Below are 16,320 nucleotides of genomic sequence, written 5' to 3' on the forward strand. Positions count from 1 at the left end.
GCAGAAAAATCAAGTCTTGATTTGATAAATGACAAACTGAATTCTTGAAATTAATACTGGTTGAGAACAATGAAAATCACAAGCAGAAACTGCTGGATGTTTCAAGTCACAAATCAAGAATTCTAGGAAGTGAATAAAATCCTAGCACAGTTATTTATTGGGACACATTTGATGACTGTAATACTCTCACATCTTCTACTGCATAAAAAGGAAAAAGACTCAAAAATCAAGGGTGTAATCCGCTCTCCGGCTTGTCTACTTGTCAACGACCTCGATGAGGGTGGTCTCATAGTCACTAGGGGCCTCAAAGCCGTGCAAGTTCATGACGGTAGCAGCTACGTTAGCCAGTCCGCCATTGGGCACATCAGTGCGGAATCTGACACCGGGTGCCAGCCCAGGGCCACCAATTGCAACAGGAACCTATAGCAGAATTATGCAATGTGTATGTATTAGGAAATGGCTTCATCATTCATGTGCGACTAACTCAAAAAAAGGATAAATAATACTTACAGGTTCGAGTGTGTGAGAAGTAAGGATTTGAATGTTGCCATTCTTGTCGAGTAGAGGTTCGCCTTTCTTGTTTCTCTTCACCATATCCTCAGCATTGCCATGGTCAGCAGTAACGACGTAGATTCCACCAACTTGCTCAATCGCATCAAGAATCATCTAAACCAAACTAATAGATCAGTACATTATCCCAGCTGATGCATGATGTGGTAAAAGACGGTTATGAGCTGGTCGATTGTAGGCGTAATTATACTGAACATTGACCAGCTTCGTAATTATTTTGGACTTGTTTTGGTTCATATGACATATTTCGTGTGCTGGAAATTCAGATTAACAGCATACGAATCAGTATTTACCTTGACAGCTTGATCAGCAGCCTTACAAGCCACGATTGTTGCATTGATATCACCAGTGTGTCCCACCATATCGCTGTTAGGTAGGTTGACACGTACCTTTTTAAGGAAGGAAAATGAAAATCATCAAAAACTAAGTTGTTTCTTATCCAAAGATATGATCTTGTGCTGAGGAGGGGATGGCAAGAACGTGGTTTTGTTGGATTACCTGGTCCCATTTGCGGCTAAGAATGGCATCTCTCGCCTTCTCACCGATTTCCAAGGCTTTCATCTTGGGCTGGACGTTGAATGTGATACCACTATCACTTGGGATTTCAACGTATTCTTCCAGTTTGTTGTCGAAGTATCCTGAGCGGTTTCCGTTCCAGAAGAAGGTGACATGACCGAACTTAACCGTTTCACTGCAGAACACCATGGAAAACGTTTATCCCAACTAAGCCCCAGCATAGAAGTCTTAGAAACGTGAAAGCTTCATTTTTTCACTCAAATTGTGACCATGTGTTGATATGGAAATAAAAAGTAGTAACTGATATATATGTAACATAAAGATTCACTTGACTTACCTGCAAGCGAAAGTACGGATGCCGTTTTTCACCAAATATTCTCCAGAGGTTCTGTCGATTTCTGGAGGAGAAACAAGGTACTTGTTTGGAAGTTTGAGTTCACCATCATACTGGAGCATTCCAGCGTAGCGGATTTTAGGGTAACGAACTCTGTCAAATTTGTCAAACTTCTCATACTCAAGTGCCGAAGCAAGCATGACCATGCGATCAGCACGGAAGTTCATGGTAACAACAGCATCACCATCAACAATAGGCCCAACGGACTTCCCACTATCATCAACAATAACAAAAGGGGGCAAGTATTGATCACTTATGTTAGGGATCTCTCTCAGCTTCTTGACAGCTTCAACTGCATTCTTAAACTTATGTGGGGCTTCTCCGAGCACTTGGGCGTCCCATCCTCTCTTGACAACTTCCCAGTCATTCTGACAGCAATAAGAAAGACATTGGTGCCATCAGGAATACATAATGAGTCATTGAGAGGGAAATCGGCCAATGTGGCACAAAAACATTTCAAGTTTGAAAGAAATGATTGATTAATTTCATGTCTTCAACAAATTCCATTACATCCTAGCTGAAAATTTTAGACAGTATGTAAAGGATTGAAGTGTTCGCACGATTCATGTACATGATGTCAAAATCATGACACACAAAAAGCATGAAATCAATGGACACAAGATAACCCGTGTCAACTAACTTAGCATGGCTAAAATGGAAGACCACGGACCACCAACACTAAACCTAGAGTCAAGCATTCTTCTTCAGCATGAAAACAAAATATATATGTACATTTTAGAATAAAATAATAACGATGGACTACTTACTTCGTATCGGTCCATGGTGACATACATGCGACCTCCACCAGATGCAATCTGGGCATCAATACCCTTCTCACGAAGCTTTACAAGATCATTTTCTAGAGTTTCAACAAAGCCAACACTGGATCCATCCAAACAATCACGTCCATCTGTGAGGATATGAACACGGATTTTTTTAGCACCACGCTCACTGGCACCTTTCAGCAACAACTGCAGTAAATCATATGCATTGCACCATTAGATACCTTGTTTATATATATAAAATACATATTTACACAACAAAGACTTGCAAGAAAGAAAAGGCCCACAAAGTTAAAAAATAAGGAAGAGTGAAACATATAACCAAAAATATTTAAAAAATTCATTACTGCTATCGGATTCGTTGTTAATCTGAAAGTTATAGAACTAAGATACCTGCAATTGATCAATCCGAGAGTGGACACCACCATCACTCAATAATCCAATAAGGTGAAGTGTTCCAGTTGCAAAGGATTCCTTGATGTAGTTAAAACCTTCCCCATCATAAATTTTCCCAGTTTCAAGAGCAATATCAACAAGCTTAGCACTACAGCAAGAAACACAAAAATGAAGATTAAGATAATATTAAGTTAAAGATCATAACCCAAAGTGCAAAACTTTAAGACTTTTAGTTTGTATCTATTCATCATTACAAGAAAAATGGCGTATTCTCTTTTGACAATAGTGCAACAAAAAGAGTAAAAAACAAAGAAGAAACAAGATTAGCAAAAGAAAGCAGCCAAAGTTGATTCCTAAAATTTGTTACTATAGTTTCCTACAACGCCATCACATGATTCTTGGACTTGACAATATTAACAGGCAGGTATTCAACAGGTTTTTCTACTTATCCACTAGCTTAGGTAGCTTTGAGCTCAGAAAAATTTGCCAACATATAAATCTACATACATTTAAAACGAGGAAAAGAATTATATACAGACTACAAAGGAATCATAAAACAGAAACTGGCTGCACAATTCATCAACTATTGGGGAACTCCAATTTCCAAGTTCACATCTCTTGAATTCAAGGTATTAACTTTCAAACAAACAGTTAAACAAAATAAAACTCACCCTTGTGCAAAAATCCTGCCAGCACCAAGAGCATTGTGCCCAACCTCACTATTACCCATGTCATCTTCTGTGGGCAGCCCCACAGCCTTACCGTGGGCCCTCACCAATCTCCATTTTTCAGGGGCACCCTTCATCAAAACACACCCAGAAACAACAAAATCTCAATCCAAAATCCTTTCAAAAAATCAAACACACACACACACATATCCAAACAACACAATCTCAATCCAAAATCCTTTCAAAAAATCAAACACACACACACACACATATCCAAACAACACAATCTCAATCCAAAATCCTTTCAAAAAATCAAACACACACACGCACACATCCAAACAACAGCAACAGCAAAAACAGTTACAGATCCATTAGCCCATTGAAGATCGATTGTCAAAAACTGTAAAAACATAACAAATCAAGGGCAAACAGATAAAGGCGCTACCGTTTTAAGTGAATCCATGGTAGGAGTTTCGGCGATATGGATGCAGTTGTATTGATTGGCATGGGCCTCGCCCCATCCATCCAAAACCACCATTGCTACGGTCTTCCCCTTGGGAAGTTTGGGGTGGTCGTTCAATTTCCATGAGAATCCAGAGCTACCCATCTCGATTTCTGTTGATATTTCAAATAAAAATCAAATCTTTACCAGCTGAGACAAACAATTTCAGATCTAGAACATAAAAGATTTGGATTTGCATGAATAAAAATAATCACACGCATGCAACCATAAATATTTGAACACCAGATTCAGCAACTTACAATGCTAATGGACAATATTCACTGAAAAAATTAGGTTTGGGAGAGAAAATTAAGGGGCGTTAAGATCGGAAGTTGTATATAAATACCAAACGTGGGGTGGGTGAGATTTTTATTTTATTTTTTTAATCGAGATCTTTTGGGAATATGCCAAATTTTAAAAATTTATGATCTTGTGCAACAAGAAATAGTGAGTGAAAAGATAATTTTAATATATACTCTCAAAAACTAATGCAAATTACCAACTAAAAAAGATGATAGTATGTATGAATTAAATCTTGATTCGTTTATGTTAAGTTTAATGTTATTATCGAATATTTTTGGCTTCTTTTTTAAATCAATCATGTTCATTCATTATATTGAGATTATAATTTAAAGAGGATACTTGTAGATTGAATGACTTTATCTTTATGACACACACTACCACCTTATAAATAGTAATGAAAAAATATTTCTAGTAAAACAATATTCTTTATGTAAGAAGTCCACTAATTAGTCCACTGTTTTCAGTAGTCCATTGTTTTTCAAATCGGTACAATTGTAACTGAAAAACTGTAGCCACTTTTACTTTTCCAAACATAAAAAAAAGAGGTACTCCCTCCGTCCCAGAGTATTAGACTCGTATACCATTTTGGGGTGTCCCAGCATACTTGACCACTTTCTATTTACAGTAAAAATTAAAGAATTTAACTAACACCCTTATTACAATTAGGATTAAAATAATGTTAATTAATTCAATGTTAATTGAATGGAAATCGGTACCCAACCCACCAACATCATTTCATTTTTGTGTCTTCTCTCTCTTCCAGACTCAATCCCTCATTCTCTCTCCACGCCTCTTCCAAAAAAAAAACCCTAGATCTAACATTTTCTCTCAAATTCACGCATCCATGGCTTCCAACGACGAAATATGTGAGCCTAATCCAAGCGATGATGGGTGGGTTAACCCCCGACGCCCCCTTACTCGCTCGCCGTCGTGGTCTGCTGGCAGTGGCAGTGGCGGAGGAAAATCACTCGTCGTGGTGCAAGGAAAGAGGAAAGCTCCGGTTGCCGACGCCACCACCCCTGCCATAAAGAAGTTCAAGAGCGGTCAGCTGAAATTAAAAGATCTGAAAGCTGTGTTCCAACAAATATCTGACCATGATGCTGCTGCCGCCGGCGAAGATCCTTGCGAACGTGATATATATGCACCCGTGCATTTTTATGGCTTCAAATAAGGTTAAAATTGATGAGATCTTTCCTCTGTTTTAGTTTCTCTCTATCTGAACTTGCTGAATTTTTTTTGTTAAATTTGCTGAAATTTTTGGTTAAATTTGCTGAATTTGTTTGCTGATTTTGCTGAAATTTTTTGTTAAATTTGCTGAATTTGTTGAATTGTTTGTGTTTGTTATATCTATGTGTATTGTTTATATGCCTTGAAATGTGTTATTGGTTGAAGATGAGAAGTACTCACAATTGAAGAATGAACACATACTTAAAGTCTGACTAAGATGCTTTTTATTGTTGGTGTGAATTGTGATGGTTGTGTAAATTGTTGGTGTGTGAATTTTTTATAGATGTACTACAACCAGCATTTTTCATCAAAAGCTTTGTGCACAAAAGATTTGTTACACCTACAATAACAAAATATTGACATGCTCCTACAACATGTTTACAAAGTACATGTTGCTACAACATCTCTCCAAAATAAGATTCACAAAAGTTTCTTACCTTCCCAAAAGATGCATAGTTGCAGTACTTCTTACCTTCCCAAAAGATGCATAGTTGCTACTGCAGTTGCTGCTCATTGCTGAGTATTTTCCAATTCCAAATCTTGCACAATCCTTCTTATTCCTTCATTATGCCCATGCCCTTGTTCTTCCAAATAAGCAATGCAATCTGCAACTAGCTGTGTAGGAACTTCTAAGTTCTGAGGCAGTTGGTCAGATCTCCTTAGAGCATTTTTCCCCATATGGGGAATCTTGTACCTGTTCTGCCCCTTACACTTCATGATCTCAATCATGCATCCTTGAAGAGACATGAAAACATTGTCTAGGCTTATAGGAGATAGTTCATGAAATGATTTTTCCACAGCATTCAATAAATCATCCAATGTGTTGCATGCAGTTTGTTGCTGAAGTGATTGTATTGCTCGAAACCACCCTAAGTCATTCACATTAGTATCTGGTGAGTTAGGGGGTTGTTGCACCAGCTTCATGTTGAACCCGTTCTGATTTGCAGCAGCAATAAAATCCACATCTTCATTCTTAATATGTGGCTTTGCATTATCTTGTTGGATATTGATTTGCTTACTTGCTCCCTCCGGCCATTTTGCCATGATGGCTGGAATAATCTGTTTTTGCATTCAATTCTTGATTAATTGCATTGCATCCCCTCAATTTTCATCATAAGTTGAATGTGTAACTAGAATGCATACATTAAATGCATGCATACAAAAATTGAATTGTAAATTCTTCATTCAATGCATGCAATAAAGTTAGTTTAGAAGCATTAAAAACACTTGTTATCACTGTAACATGTAACTGCAGCAACATCAAAGTTAGTTTAGAAGGCCATACCTTATTTATTACACAGTCCTTTGTCACTTGCTTTGTGATGCTATCGATTGGTTTGGTTTCTATTGTTCCTGCCCTTCTGTTTTTGCTATTCCTCTTTGCTGGAACCCTTTCTATGAATGGAAAAATACCTATCTTACCATCAAACAGAACCTCTCCGTTTCCTCCAAATAATGGTCTTGCAACAGCGCACATAAACATGATTTTAGAAATGAACTGCTTATTTTTGCATGATCTGTGTGGTTCTTCCTCTTCCGGTGCCATATAGAACCTATGTGTACCTTTCGTGATATAGAACCATTTTTCATCAATGTGGATTGTGTTGTGCATATCTTTGAACTTGAGTTTCCTTAAAATCCTATCCAATTCTAAAGCCTCTAGTGTGAATCTCATCCTCAACAATTTGTTGGGGGCTGTTAGATCAGGCTTAATGGCTGATGTATGAGCTCTAATCAGCCCTGCTTGCACCCATCTTCCTACTGTACTCTTAGAGCATCCTAATCCAACAGCCAATATTCTGATACTTCCTCTTTTAGTGTAGTGCAAACTTTTAAGTAAAACAAGATCAACTTGAATACGTCTGCTACATGGTTTGTTCTTCCTATGATTGATTACCTGCATTGTTTCTCCTCTTGCTCTTTGTTTTGTAGCTTCTGACCAATATCTTGTGCATGTAGAAGCTGATACGTTAAACTTCTCCCGAGCTTCCTTCATCGTGCCTCGCGGTGGCTTGCCGTTTATGCATCTCTCATTGATGAACTGCACAATTTGTTGCTGAAGCTTTGTACATATACTTGTGGCAGATCGCTGCATTCTGGATCTTTTGTGTTGTGTGAATGTAAAGTAGGTGTAAGAATATTTATGACACACTGGAGTATTTATGTTAGTCTATGACGCCACTAATAGTGATTTCACTGAAAATTTGAAAATTTTGAACAGATAGCATATGTGGCAGAAGTGGCGCCACATTTTTTAACTTGAAAATTTCATCAGGCGCTAAATGTAGCGCTAAATGTGAATCAAAGTGAATCAAAATTTCAATTTAGTTTTGATCTTTTCCTAGTCATTGATTATTTTAATGTTTGCAATACATATTGTTTGAATTATGCTCAATTTGAACTTGACGTCGCATTTAGCATTCATTAAATATGGATACTTTTAATATGAGTAAAGTTAATTAGAAATATGCTTCGAAATATCAGTAAGCTAAATACATGCATACAAAAAATTAATTCCATTTATTTTAAATTTAAAAATAAAAATACATCACATCACCTAATCTACTTTATTATCAACTTCACTTACACCACTAAACATCCCCTCCTAAAATCCTGTGCCCAAAAGAAGTGAGTCAAGTACTCTGGGACGGAGGGAGTAATTAATATGTAAAAATAAAGTAAGGAATATATTAATAGTAACAATATGCTTACGTTATTATTTTAGCCTTTTTGAATTAGTGGCAATTAGAGAATCTTTGACTAATTTATTTTCAATAACTCGCGTGGCTATCTGCTTATTCTCGCGTGCTAAATCACACCACCATGGATCATCTGTTCACAAATAAGCTCTTTTTCATGCCTCAATAATTCAACTAATTTAATCTTGCTATGATAATTATTCATACCAAATAGAAACAATGTTGATGGGTTAAGCTGGTGAGTACATTTAACAAACATGTTGTAACTGGTGTTACATTTAGCATATTCAAAAACAAAACTAAATTAAAGTTTTTGTCAGAGTGACATGGTTGTGTAAGAAAAGGAAAAGTTATTAGCTTAGAACTAAAAAGCTACACACATTTTTTTTCTAAATTAACAAATAGAAATATTAGTTACTTATGCCTATTAATATTGATTAGTTATGCTTTAGTAAATTTCTACATAATTTGATAGCTTTTAAATTTTAATATTAAGAATTGATTTATATTAGTTTAAAAATTGACAAAAAAATATTTAATTTTAAACTAATATTATGCCTAATACATAATATCAAACTATATGCGCTATCATGTATAATAAACAATAGTTAAACATTAATAATTAAAACGGTACCTAATTTATATACTTATGGTATCTTTAAATGAATTTTAATTTTGAATTTTAGTTAACTTATTTATACCTTGTGATAACTTTTGTAGTATTTTTATTGTATTTAACTTTTCTAAATTATGTAATTTTTTTATTTAATAAATAATTGATTTCATATATAGTTATATTAATTAATAAATCTTACTAATTTAATTTAATTTATTTTAAGTTATTAATAAGTGTCATTAGGTTAACGTGTAGTTTAGCTAAAATATATACTAGGATTGATTGAAAAAGTATAAACAAGTAAGTAAGTGGGAAATATTGTTTTGGGTTTGAGCTTACGTAAATGGTTGGAGTAAAATCAATATTTAGTGTGACATTTACATTAAAATGAATTTGAGTATAGTGTAATGGTTGGAGATGCTCTATACATATATGGGTCTGCACTATTGAGGCTGGAAATGTGCCCAAATTAATTATTTCTATTATGTTAGTTTTAGGGGTGGCGAAACGGGTTACCCGCGGGTACCCGTATCCGATTTTAGCCAAATTTATTGTTCCAATACCCGCCCAGTGATATACCGGGATTACCCGATACCCGTGACGGGTAACCCATACCCGACATTGCGAGTACTCGTACCCGACCCGAAATCCTAATAAAAAATTTGAAAACCATAATAACTGTCAATGTTCCTTAATTTACTTTATTAATATTGATGGTAAACTTTGAATAGATTGACAATAAACGTTTTCTATTGTATGTTCGTTGGAATATAAAAATGTTTCAAAATAACTCTTAGATTATAAAGTACTCCCACTGTTCCGCCTTAATAGAGGCATTTCATTTTCTTCACTCATTTTGGAAAAATAATAATACAAACACTCTTCTCTACATTATTATTTCTCTAACTTTATGTTTTCTCAATTCTAACTATTATTATTTAACTATTTACTTTTTTTTTCTCCATTCTAACTATTTGAAACGCCTCTATTAATATGGAACGGGGAGAGTATTAAAAAATGGTATATAGCTAATACTAATAATAACTGGTATTATCGGGACTAACGGGTATACCCGCGCGGGTAATGAGTATACCCGCTACCCGCTAAACTCTAAAACACACTACCCGATCCCGCCCTGTTACCTGTTATCGTCGGGTAGCGGATACCCGATATCCGGCGAGTAGCGGGTCGAGATGGGAATTACCCATTACCCGCTACCCATTTTGCCACCCCTAGTTGGTTTTTAAAACTACCTCGAAATCCAGATCCAAAAATGGGGTCAAATTTCCTTCTATACCCCTCTTAAATTCATTTCCCCCAATTATGCAAAAGCAATAAGGCTCCGTTTGGGACACGGAATTGGAATTGAATTGGAATTGGAATTCTATGGAATTGAATTGGAATGATTATAATTCAATTCCAAATCCTATGTTTGGTAAAAATGAGAATTGATATGAAATTGAATTGACATGTTTGATGAATATACACACACTGCACACATTTCACATATTTCACACACTACACACATTTCATACACTACACACACTACACACATTTCACGCATTTCACACATTTAACACACTACACACACTTCACACACCTACACACATTTCAAATATTTCACACACTACACACACTACACACATTTCAATTTTTATTTTAGTTTTTTTTTCAATTTTTTTTAAAAAAATAGTTTTTTTTATTTAAAAAGTTTTTTAATTTTTTTTTAATTTTTTTAAAAAAACAATTAGTTTTTTTTTAAAAAAAATTAGTTTTTCTTTTAAAAAAAAATTATTGAAATTTTTTTTATAGTTCATTATTACTCTGGCAAGTTTTTATTGAAAAAAAAATTTAAAAATTTTATAAAAAAAAATTTAAAAAAATTAATAAAAAAGTATTTATTCAATAAAATATTAAATTAATTGTAAATTAATCATAACAAAAGATTGAGAAACTGTATAATGTGTGAAATACGTGAAATGTGTGTAGTGTGTGAAATATGTGAAATGTGTGTAGTGTGTGAAATATGTGTAGTGTGTGTAGTGTGTGAAATGTGTGAAATGTGTGTAGTGTGTGTAGTGTGTGAAATGTGTGTAGTGTGTGAAGTGTGTAAAATCTGTGTAGTGTGTGTAGTGTGTGAAATGTGTGTAGTGTGTATTGTGTGAAATGTGTGTAGTGAGTGTAGTGTGTGAAGTGCGTGAAATGTGTGAAATATGTGGTGTGTGAAATGTGTGTAATGTGTGTAGTGTGTGAAATGTGTGCAGTGTGTGTTGTGGCTATATAGTGAATTTTATGACTGTTTGGAATTCAAATTTTCTACCTTTGATATGGAATTCAAATTGTGGAATTGGAAGATTTGGAATTGCAATTCAATTATAAATCCAAACATTTTTGTGGTGCCAAACATTAAATTTGGAATTGAAGGCTCCAATTCCAATTCCACACCTCCAATTCCATGTTCCCAAACATAAGAGCATTTTTGGGCATTCAGTTAAGAAAACCCTGAGCATTAATTCAGATAAATTAAAAATTGCCTAATTAGGAGTTATTTCTTGCTTCCTAAACAACCGAAATCAATACATTTGATGTTATACACATTTTTACCGTGCATTGCACAGGTAAGACATAAATATTTTTTTAAATTTAAATTTAATGTAAATAATTGGAATAAAATCAATATTTAATATGAGATATATATTAAAGTAATTTTAAATTTAATGTAAATGGTTACCAATAATCTAATACCATACATATAAATTTATTTATTTCAAATTAACTCGTAATTTTAAAAATTCATCCTAAGCTATCCTCGAAAATAAAAAATCTTCGATATATTCCCAACACGTCTTTCGATCTAGGTTCTGCAATTAGATTCTCAGATCTAAGGGACATGTGTTACACTTATATGGCGTGCTTGTTTGTTTGCACAAGATAATGTTGGGCGCCGTTAAGAAAACAAAACAACCTAACTAAACCGGTGTGTGAATAAGGATTTTCGTACTAATCAATCAAGTCCTAGCAGGAGAGGCTTAATTTTATTGGGCTATAATAGTATTAGGTCAGTAGTTTACAAAACAGGCACCTCCTTTTCTAGCTTATTGGGCCAAACATTTCCAGGCGTTATAGTGTGCATCTATTATTATACACAATCCTACTATTGTTTTCAATTTTTTTTTTGAGATTATAGCACATAGATTTTCTAATCAAATTTCCTTAACGCTCGCACTATTTATTTTTTTATTAAATATATTAAAATACTTTCTTCGTTCTATAATAGGAGTCACGTTCGGTGTGACATGAGTTTTAAGAAATGCAAAAAATAGTTAGTTGGAAAAGTTAGTGAGATATGATGTGTACCTTTTTATATTGGTTTTATATCGGAATGTGAGTGAAGTGAATTAGTGAAATGTATGACCTACTTATCATTTATATTAAAAGTGAAATGTGACTTTATTATAGAATAGATCGAAATGATAAAATGTAATTCTTATTGTGGGATAAAATTAAAATATGAGAAATTGATGGAATACGTGAATGTTGAGCAAATATCCAAACCTGAGTAGTGTATTATAGTGAGAAATTGTGCATAAATTTACACATGATTATGATTTTAGATGACCACATATATTGATGGGAATTACACAATTTGATCTATTTACCAGATTATTTAGGCTAAATTTATTAGCACAGTTATCACAAGTATCCTGCATAAAACTTGAATTACATCATGCTTTTGATTAATTGAAACATAAAGCATGCTTTCCACGGTGGAGAACCAATTAATCCTGATGATTCTTTAAAGAATTGCATAGCTTGCTACTTCTTCACTTGATGAACTTCAATACTAGACTATCTGGTTTCCAAACTATATTTTTAATATCAAGGTGGGTTGATCTTATCAAATACTCCATATAGGATTTGAATAAGGAAGAGACAAAAATCCAACAGAGAGTGGGAAGAGAGAATTTGTCGCCCAAGAGAGAAAGGGATAAAAAATTTGTGTTCTCACTTGATTATGTCTCATATTCTTATATTTATATTAAGTTACACATTGGACGCAATCAGAGATCTATGGAGGTTTAGATGCAGGTCACACCTATTTGACTTTAATTAATTAAATTGTACCACAGTTTAATTCAAGCACAAACAAAATATTATTATCAGACACTACAGTAATAATATTGGCTTACCTTTCCAAATCCAAAACTATAAGTAATCCGGATTTCCTCTTTTAATTAATTATTTCCCGCACTTAAGATATAAATGTTCATTAATTATTTAATGTCTGGTATTGACTTAATTATTTAATATCTTATTAACTCCAATAAACTTAGCAAGATGCTTATTTATTATTCACATAATAAAATTTCAACTAGCTAGGTTTCGAATATTAAAAGTTTATTTCAAGCTTCTCTTGAGAACATTATCAAACCAGAATCACCGGGGCACAATTCAACATAATAACAATCCTAGCACCGCTAGATAGTAATTACCATTATCCAAAATATCAGGATTTCTAGGTTGTGAAAAATCGCACCATTTGATAAATTAAAGCAATGCATACTCAATAACTCAAAGCTAAATTTATTGATTAAGAAATACTAAAATATTAGTTTATCAACACCTCGTTTTTCAGTAAATAGCAAAAATACTTGTCTCGTTGTTAGATCTGTTTATTGCTATACCACACCAATGTCATCTTATTTCGTTTAGGTTTGGAAATATACGGACTTATATTGCTACTTTCACGATAGGTAGTCACAGCCATTAGTTTGTGAAATACTGTTTTCCTTTGTTTAGAGCTGATCGTGTTACCTTACAGTGAACGACGCCTACAATCAGTCTACCAAAACAAAGATTTCGACTTGTTTTGTTTTTTATATATTTAAATATGCAAAACAATCAATAAATATAAAGCATAACATCATTAAATATAAAAACATAACATCATTATAACAAAATAATTTATTTTATTCCTTAAAAAATAAAATAAGATTTTTTACGATCTAATTATTTGAAGCGTGATATCAATAATTCATAAAGCCTATAGAGTAGTGATAAAATGCAAATTCTATATATTGTACAAACTCTAAACTATGATCTGGACTGTTAAAAATATAAAAAAAAAATAGCAACAAAAAATGTCAACACAACATCAACCGTTGACACTGTGTTCACATTTTTTATTGCTATTATTTTATCATCTGTTGTATGTTGACATTTTCTAATAGTTTTGATCGTAATTTGAAGTTTTTACAATATTTAGAGTTTACATTTAATAAGAACTGATCTCCTGTGCGCCCTTCTATGAGCGAGTTGAAGGGGCTGGCAGCGGAAGCGTGCGGAGTTTAATGCACAACAAATAAACTAGATAATCAAGATCTATTTTGTCGATTATTTAGACAAATTCTATTCGCGCAATTATCACATGTATCATGCTCATAACTCAAATAAATCATGCTTTAGAATAATTGAAACCTAAAACATGCTTTTCTACGGTTTAGCTATTATACCTTGATGATTCTCCAAAGAATCGAAGATAGCTAGCGCCTTCTCCACGTGAAGATCTTTAGTACTAAACCACGGATCTTCTCATCTGGTTCCTGGACTGTAAACTGATATCAGGGTGGGCTGATGTCACGACCGCACTTTGCTAAGGATAGAGAAAGTGGGTAAATTGCGACTAATGGGGGGATTAAAGAAACGGGGAAGAAAAGGGGGGAAAGAACTTGTGAATATACTCGAAGGCCCAGTCGAACATTTCATAGAATAGAAGCCAAAATTACCATTTCATGGTCTTAGAACTAGAATGAATATTACATCAATAAATCAGAGTTCGAAGGTGAGATTCTAAGATGTCTCACTTCACAAAAGAGCAGCGGAATAAGTCCATACTAGACGACTTCGTGTATGAAGACACGAATCGTGAAAGATCCACTTGATTATTTAGTTGCATCGACTCCGATCATATCTCTATTCTCTTGACGTTCAACCTGCACATTTATAAATACATGCAGGGCTGAGTACAGGAGTACTCAATGGACACATGCCGAAAACAAAACATACAATATATATAACTGTCATCCATCCACAGTATCACACGGGGGTTTTTCTTAAAAGGCCCGAGCATACTAAATTCTCTGTGATCTTAAAAGTCCGACTGCAGTCTAAGTTCTTTCAAAATTTCTACCATATCTGTGAATCGTGTACCGTGAAGGTGGCCACCTTCAGCGGACACATCGCCGGCCAACAGCTGATGGCTCACGACTCTCGTGCACATTATTCCGAACAGGATTTGCGGTCCTATTGGGAACCGAATTCGTTAAACTCGGGCTGGCATCGCCAAAACCCACGGGCTACAACCCCAACAGATAGGCCTCAATACAAATATTTTATGGCATGACAACAACTTTAAATTAATCACTGCTTCATTTTGAGAAAAGATGATTTTTCATAATTTCACAAATATTTGCTTTATATCCACACTATAGTGCTGGATATTAAAAGAAAGCCCACCTGATATGCTTATGTCTCAACTCAATTACTCGCTTTGGCTTCACTCGCCCTTGAGCAATTTATCCCTTGAAAATAAATAGCGTAGCACGCTAATTAATACTTGAATTATTTCTCTCTAGAAAGAATGCATGCATCCTATTGGATAGCACCTACATCTCAGTCTCGGCCTATAGGATTTTTTTTCTTAATCCTACCTCGGCTTTACTACTCTGCAGAGTTTATTTATTCTCTTTATTAACTTGGAGAAATTCTGTTTTCTCTAACTTAAATATTCGGGCACTTATTAATAAGAATAGGAATTCTTGGAAAGTCTCTTCTTAAATCCTTTTCTTCGGATTTTTCTTAAGGCCGCCCATGGCGTCGCGGGGCGACGCCGGTCGGCTTTTGCGTCTCCCACTTTACTACTTTATTTTCCCGGAATCTAAATAAATTATTTGGGAATTTATTCCTCGGCCTTCGAGCTCCAACTCTATTTTTCTCCATCTTTGGAAACTTAGTAAATCATTCGGGAATTAATTAATTGAGCTCCAACTCATTTCTTAAATTAAATCCCAACTTCTCATAATTTAACTCTCGGCCCAAACAATAAATCCACTGGCCCAAATCAATAGAAATTCCTTGGCCCAATTCTTAATTAACTACTAAGGCCCAACAACCATTTAAAATAAATTGGCCCAACTGCCAAAATTTAGAAATGGGCAGCCCACATTATACTCCCTCACCCATCGGTCAACTCTCTCTTTCTCTCCCACATTTCTCAAAATCATTCCCAAATGACTCTCTCTAAAGAAGAAAAAGCAGCGGCGACAGCCACTCTTCCATCTCCGGCGAATCGCCATCTCCGGCGTCGCCGGAGCCCTCTCCTTCTTCCCCTTATACATCTTCTCCCTTCAGACTCAATTATCTCAAAATTAGAAACCCTCTGTGAACAAGGGGACGGCGGCGGCTTCCCCTTCATCCCGGCGACCGGCGGTCTTCGCCGTCCTCTGTGTCGCTGTTCCCGTCACCTCTCGCGATTTCCACATCTCTTCTCCAGCGCCTCCTCTGCGTCGCCGGCAGCGCATAACACGCACCGCCTCTGCTCCCTTCCTCTCGGCGGGATCGCGCCTCACCTGCGTCGCCGGCGAATTC

At 35.1% G+C, this 16,320-nt stretch overlaps 2 protein-coding genes across 2 annotated transcripts; both read right to left on the reverse strand.

Moving 5' to 3' along the window:
• Positions 1-20: 20 nt before the first annotated feature.
• Positions 21-4,244, reverse strand: LOC125213545 (2,3-bisphosphoglycerate-independent phosphoglycerate mutase). The gene is made up of 10 exons (XM_048114148.1): positions 4,089-4,244; positions 3,772-3,941; positions 3,330-3,457; positions 2,656-2,806; positions 2,248-2,451; positions 1,424-1,848; positions 1,069-1,261; positions 864-959; positions 511-666; positions 21-420 (listed from the first exon to the last, which is right to left on the reverse strand). Exons 2-10 carry the CDS (start codon positions 3,931-3,933, stop codon positions 256-258), a joined length of 1,680 nt encoding a protein of 559 aa, XP_047970105.1. The 5' UTR covers positions 3,934-3,941; positions 4,089-4,244; the 3' UTR covers positions 21-255.
• A 1,439-nt stretch (positions 4,245-5,683) lies between these two features.
• Positions 5,684-7,453, reverse strand: LOC125209475. Its single transcript, XM_048109075.1, has 2 exons — positions 6,644-7,453; positions 5,684-6,417 (listed from the first exon to the last, which is right to left on the reverse strand). The coding sequence occupies exons 1-2, from the start codon at positions 7,451-7,453 to the stop codon at positions 5,869-5,871; spliced, it is 1,359 nt and encodes a 452-aa protein (XP_047965032.1). The 3' UTR covers positions 5,684-5,868.
• Between the last annotated feature and the right edge of the window lie 8,867 nt (positions 7,454-16,320).

Source organism: Salvia hispanica, chromosome 3, assembly GCF_023119035.1.
Source record: "Salvia hispanica cultivar TCC Black 2014 chromosome 3, UniMelb_Shisp_WGS_1.0, whole genome shotgun sequence".
In the NCBI taxonomy this organism is placed as follows: Eukaryota; Viridiplantae; Streptophyta; class Magnoliopsida; order Lamiales; family Lamiaceae; genus Salvia; species Salvia hispanica.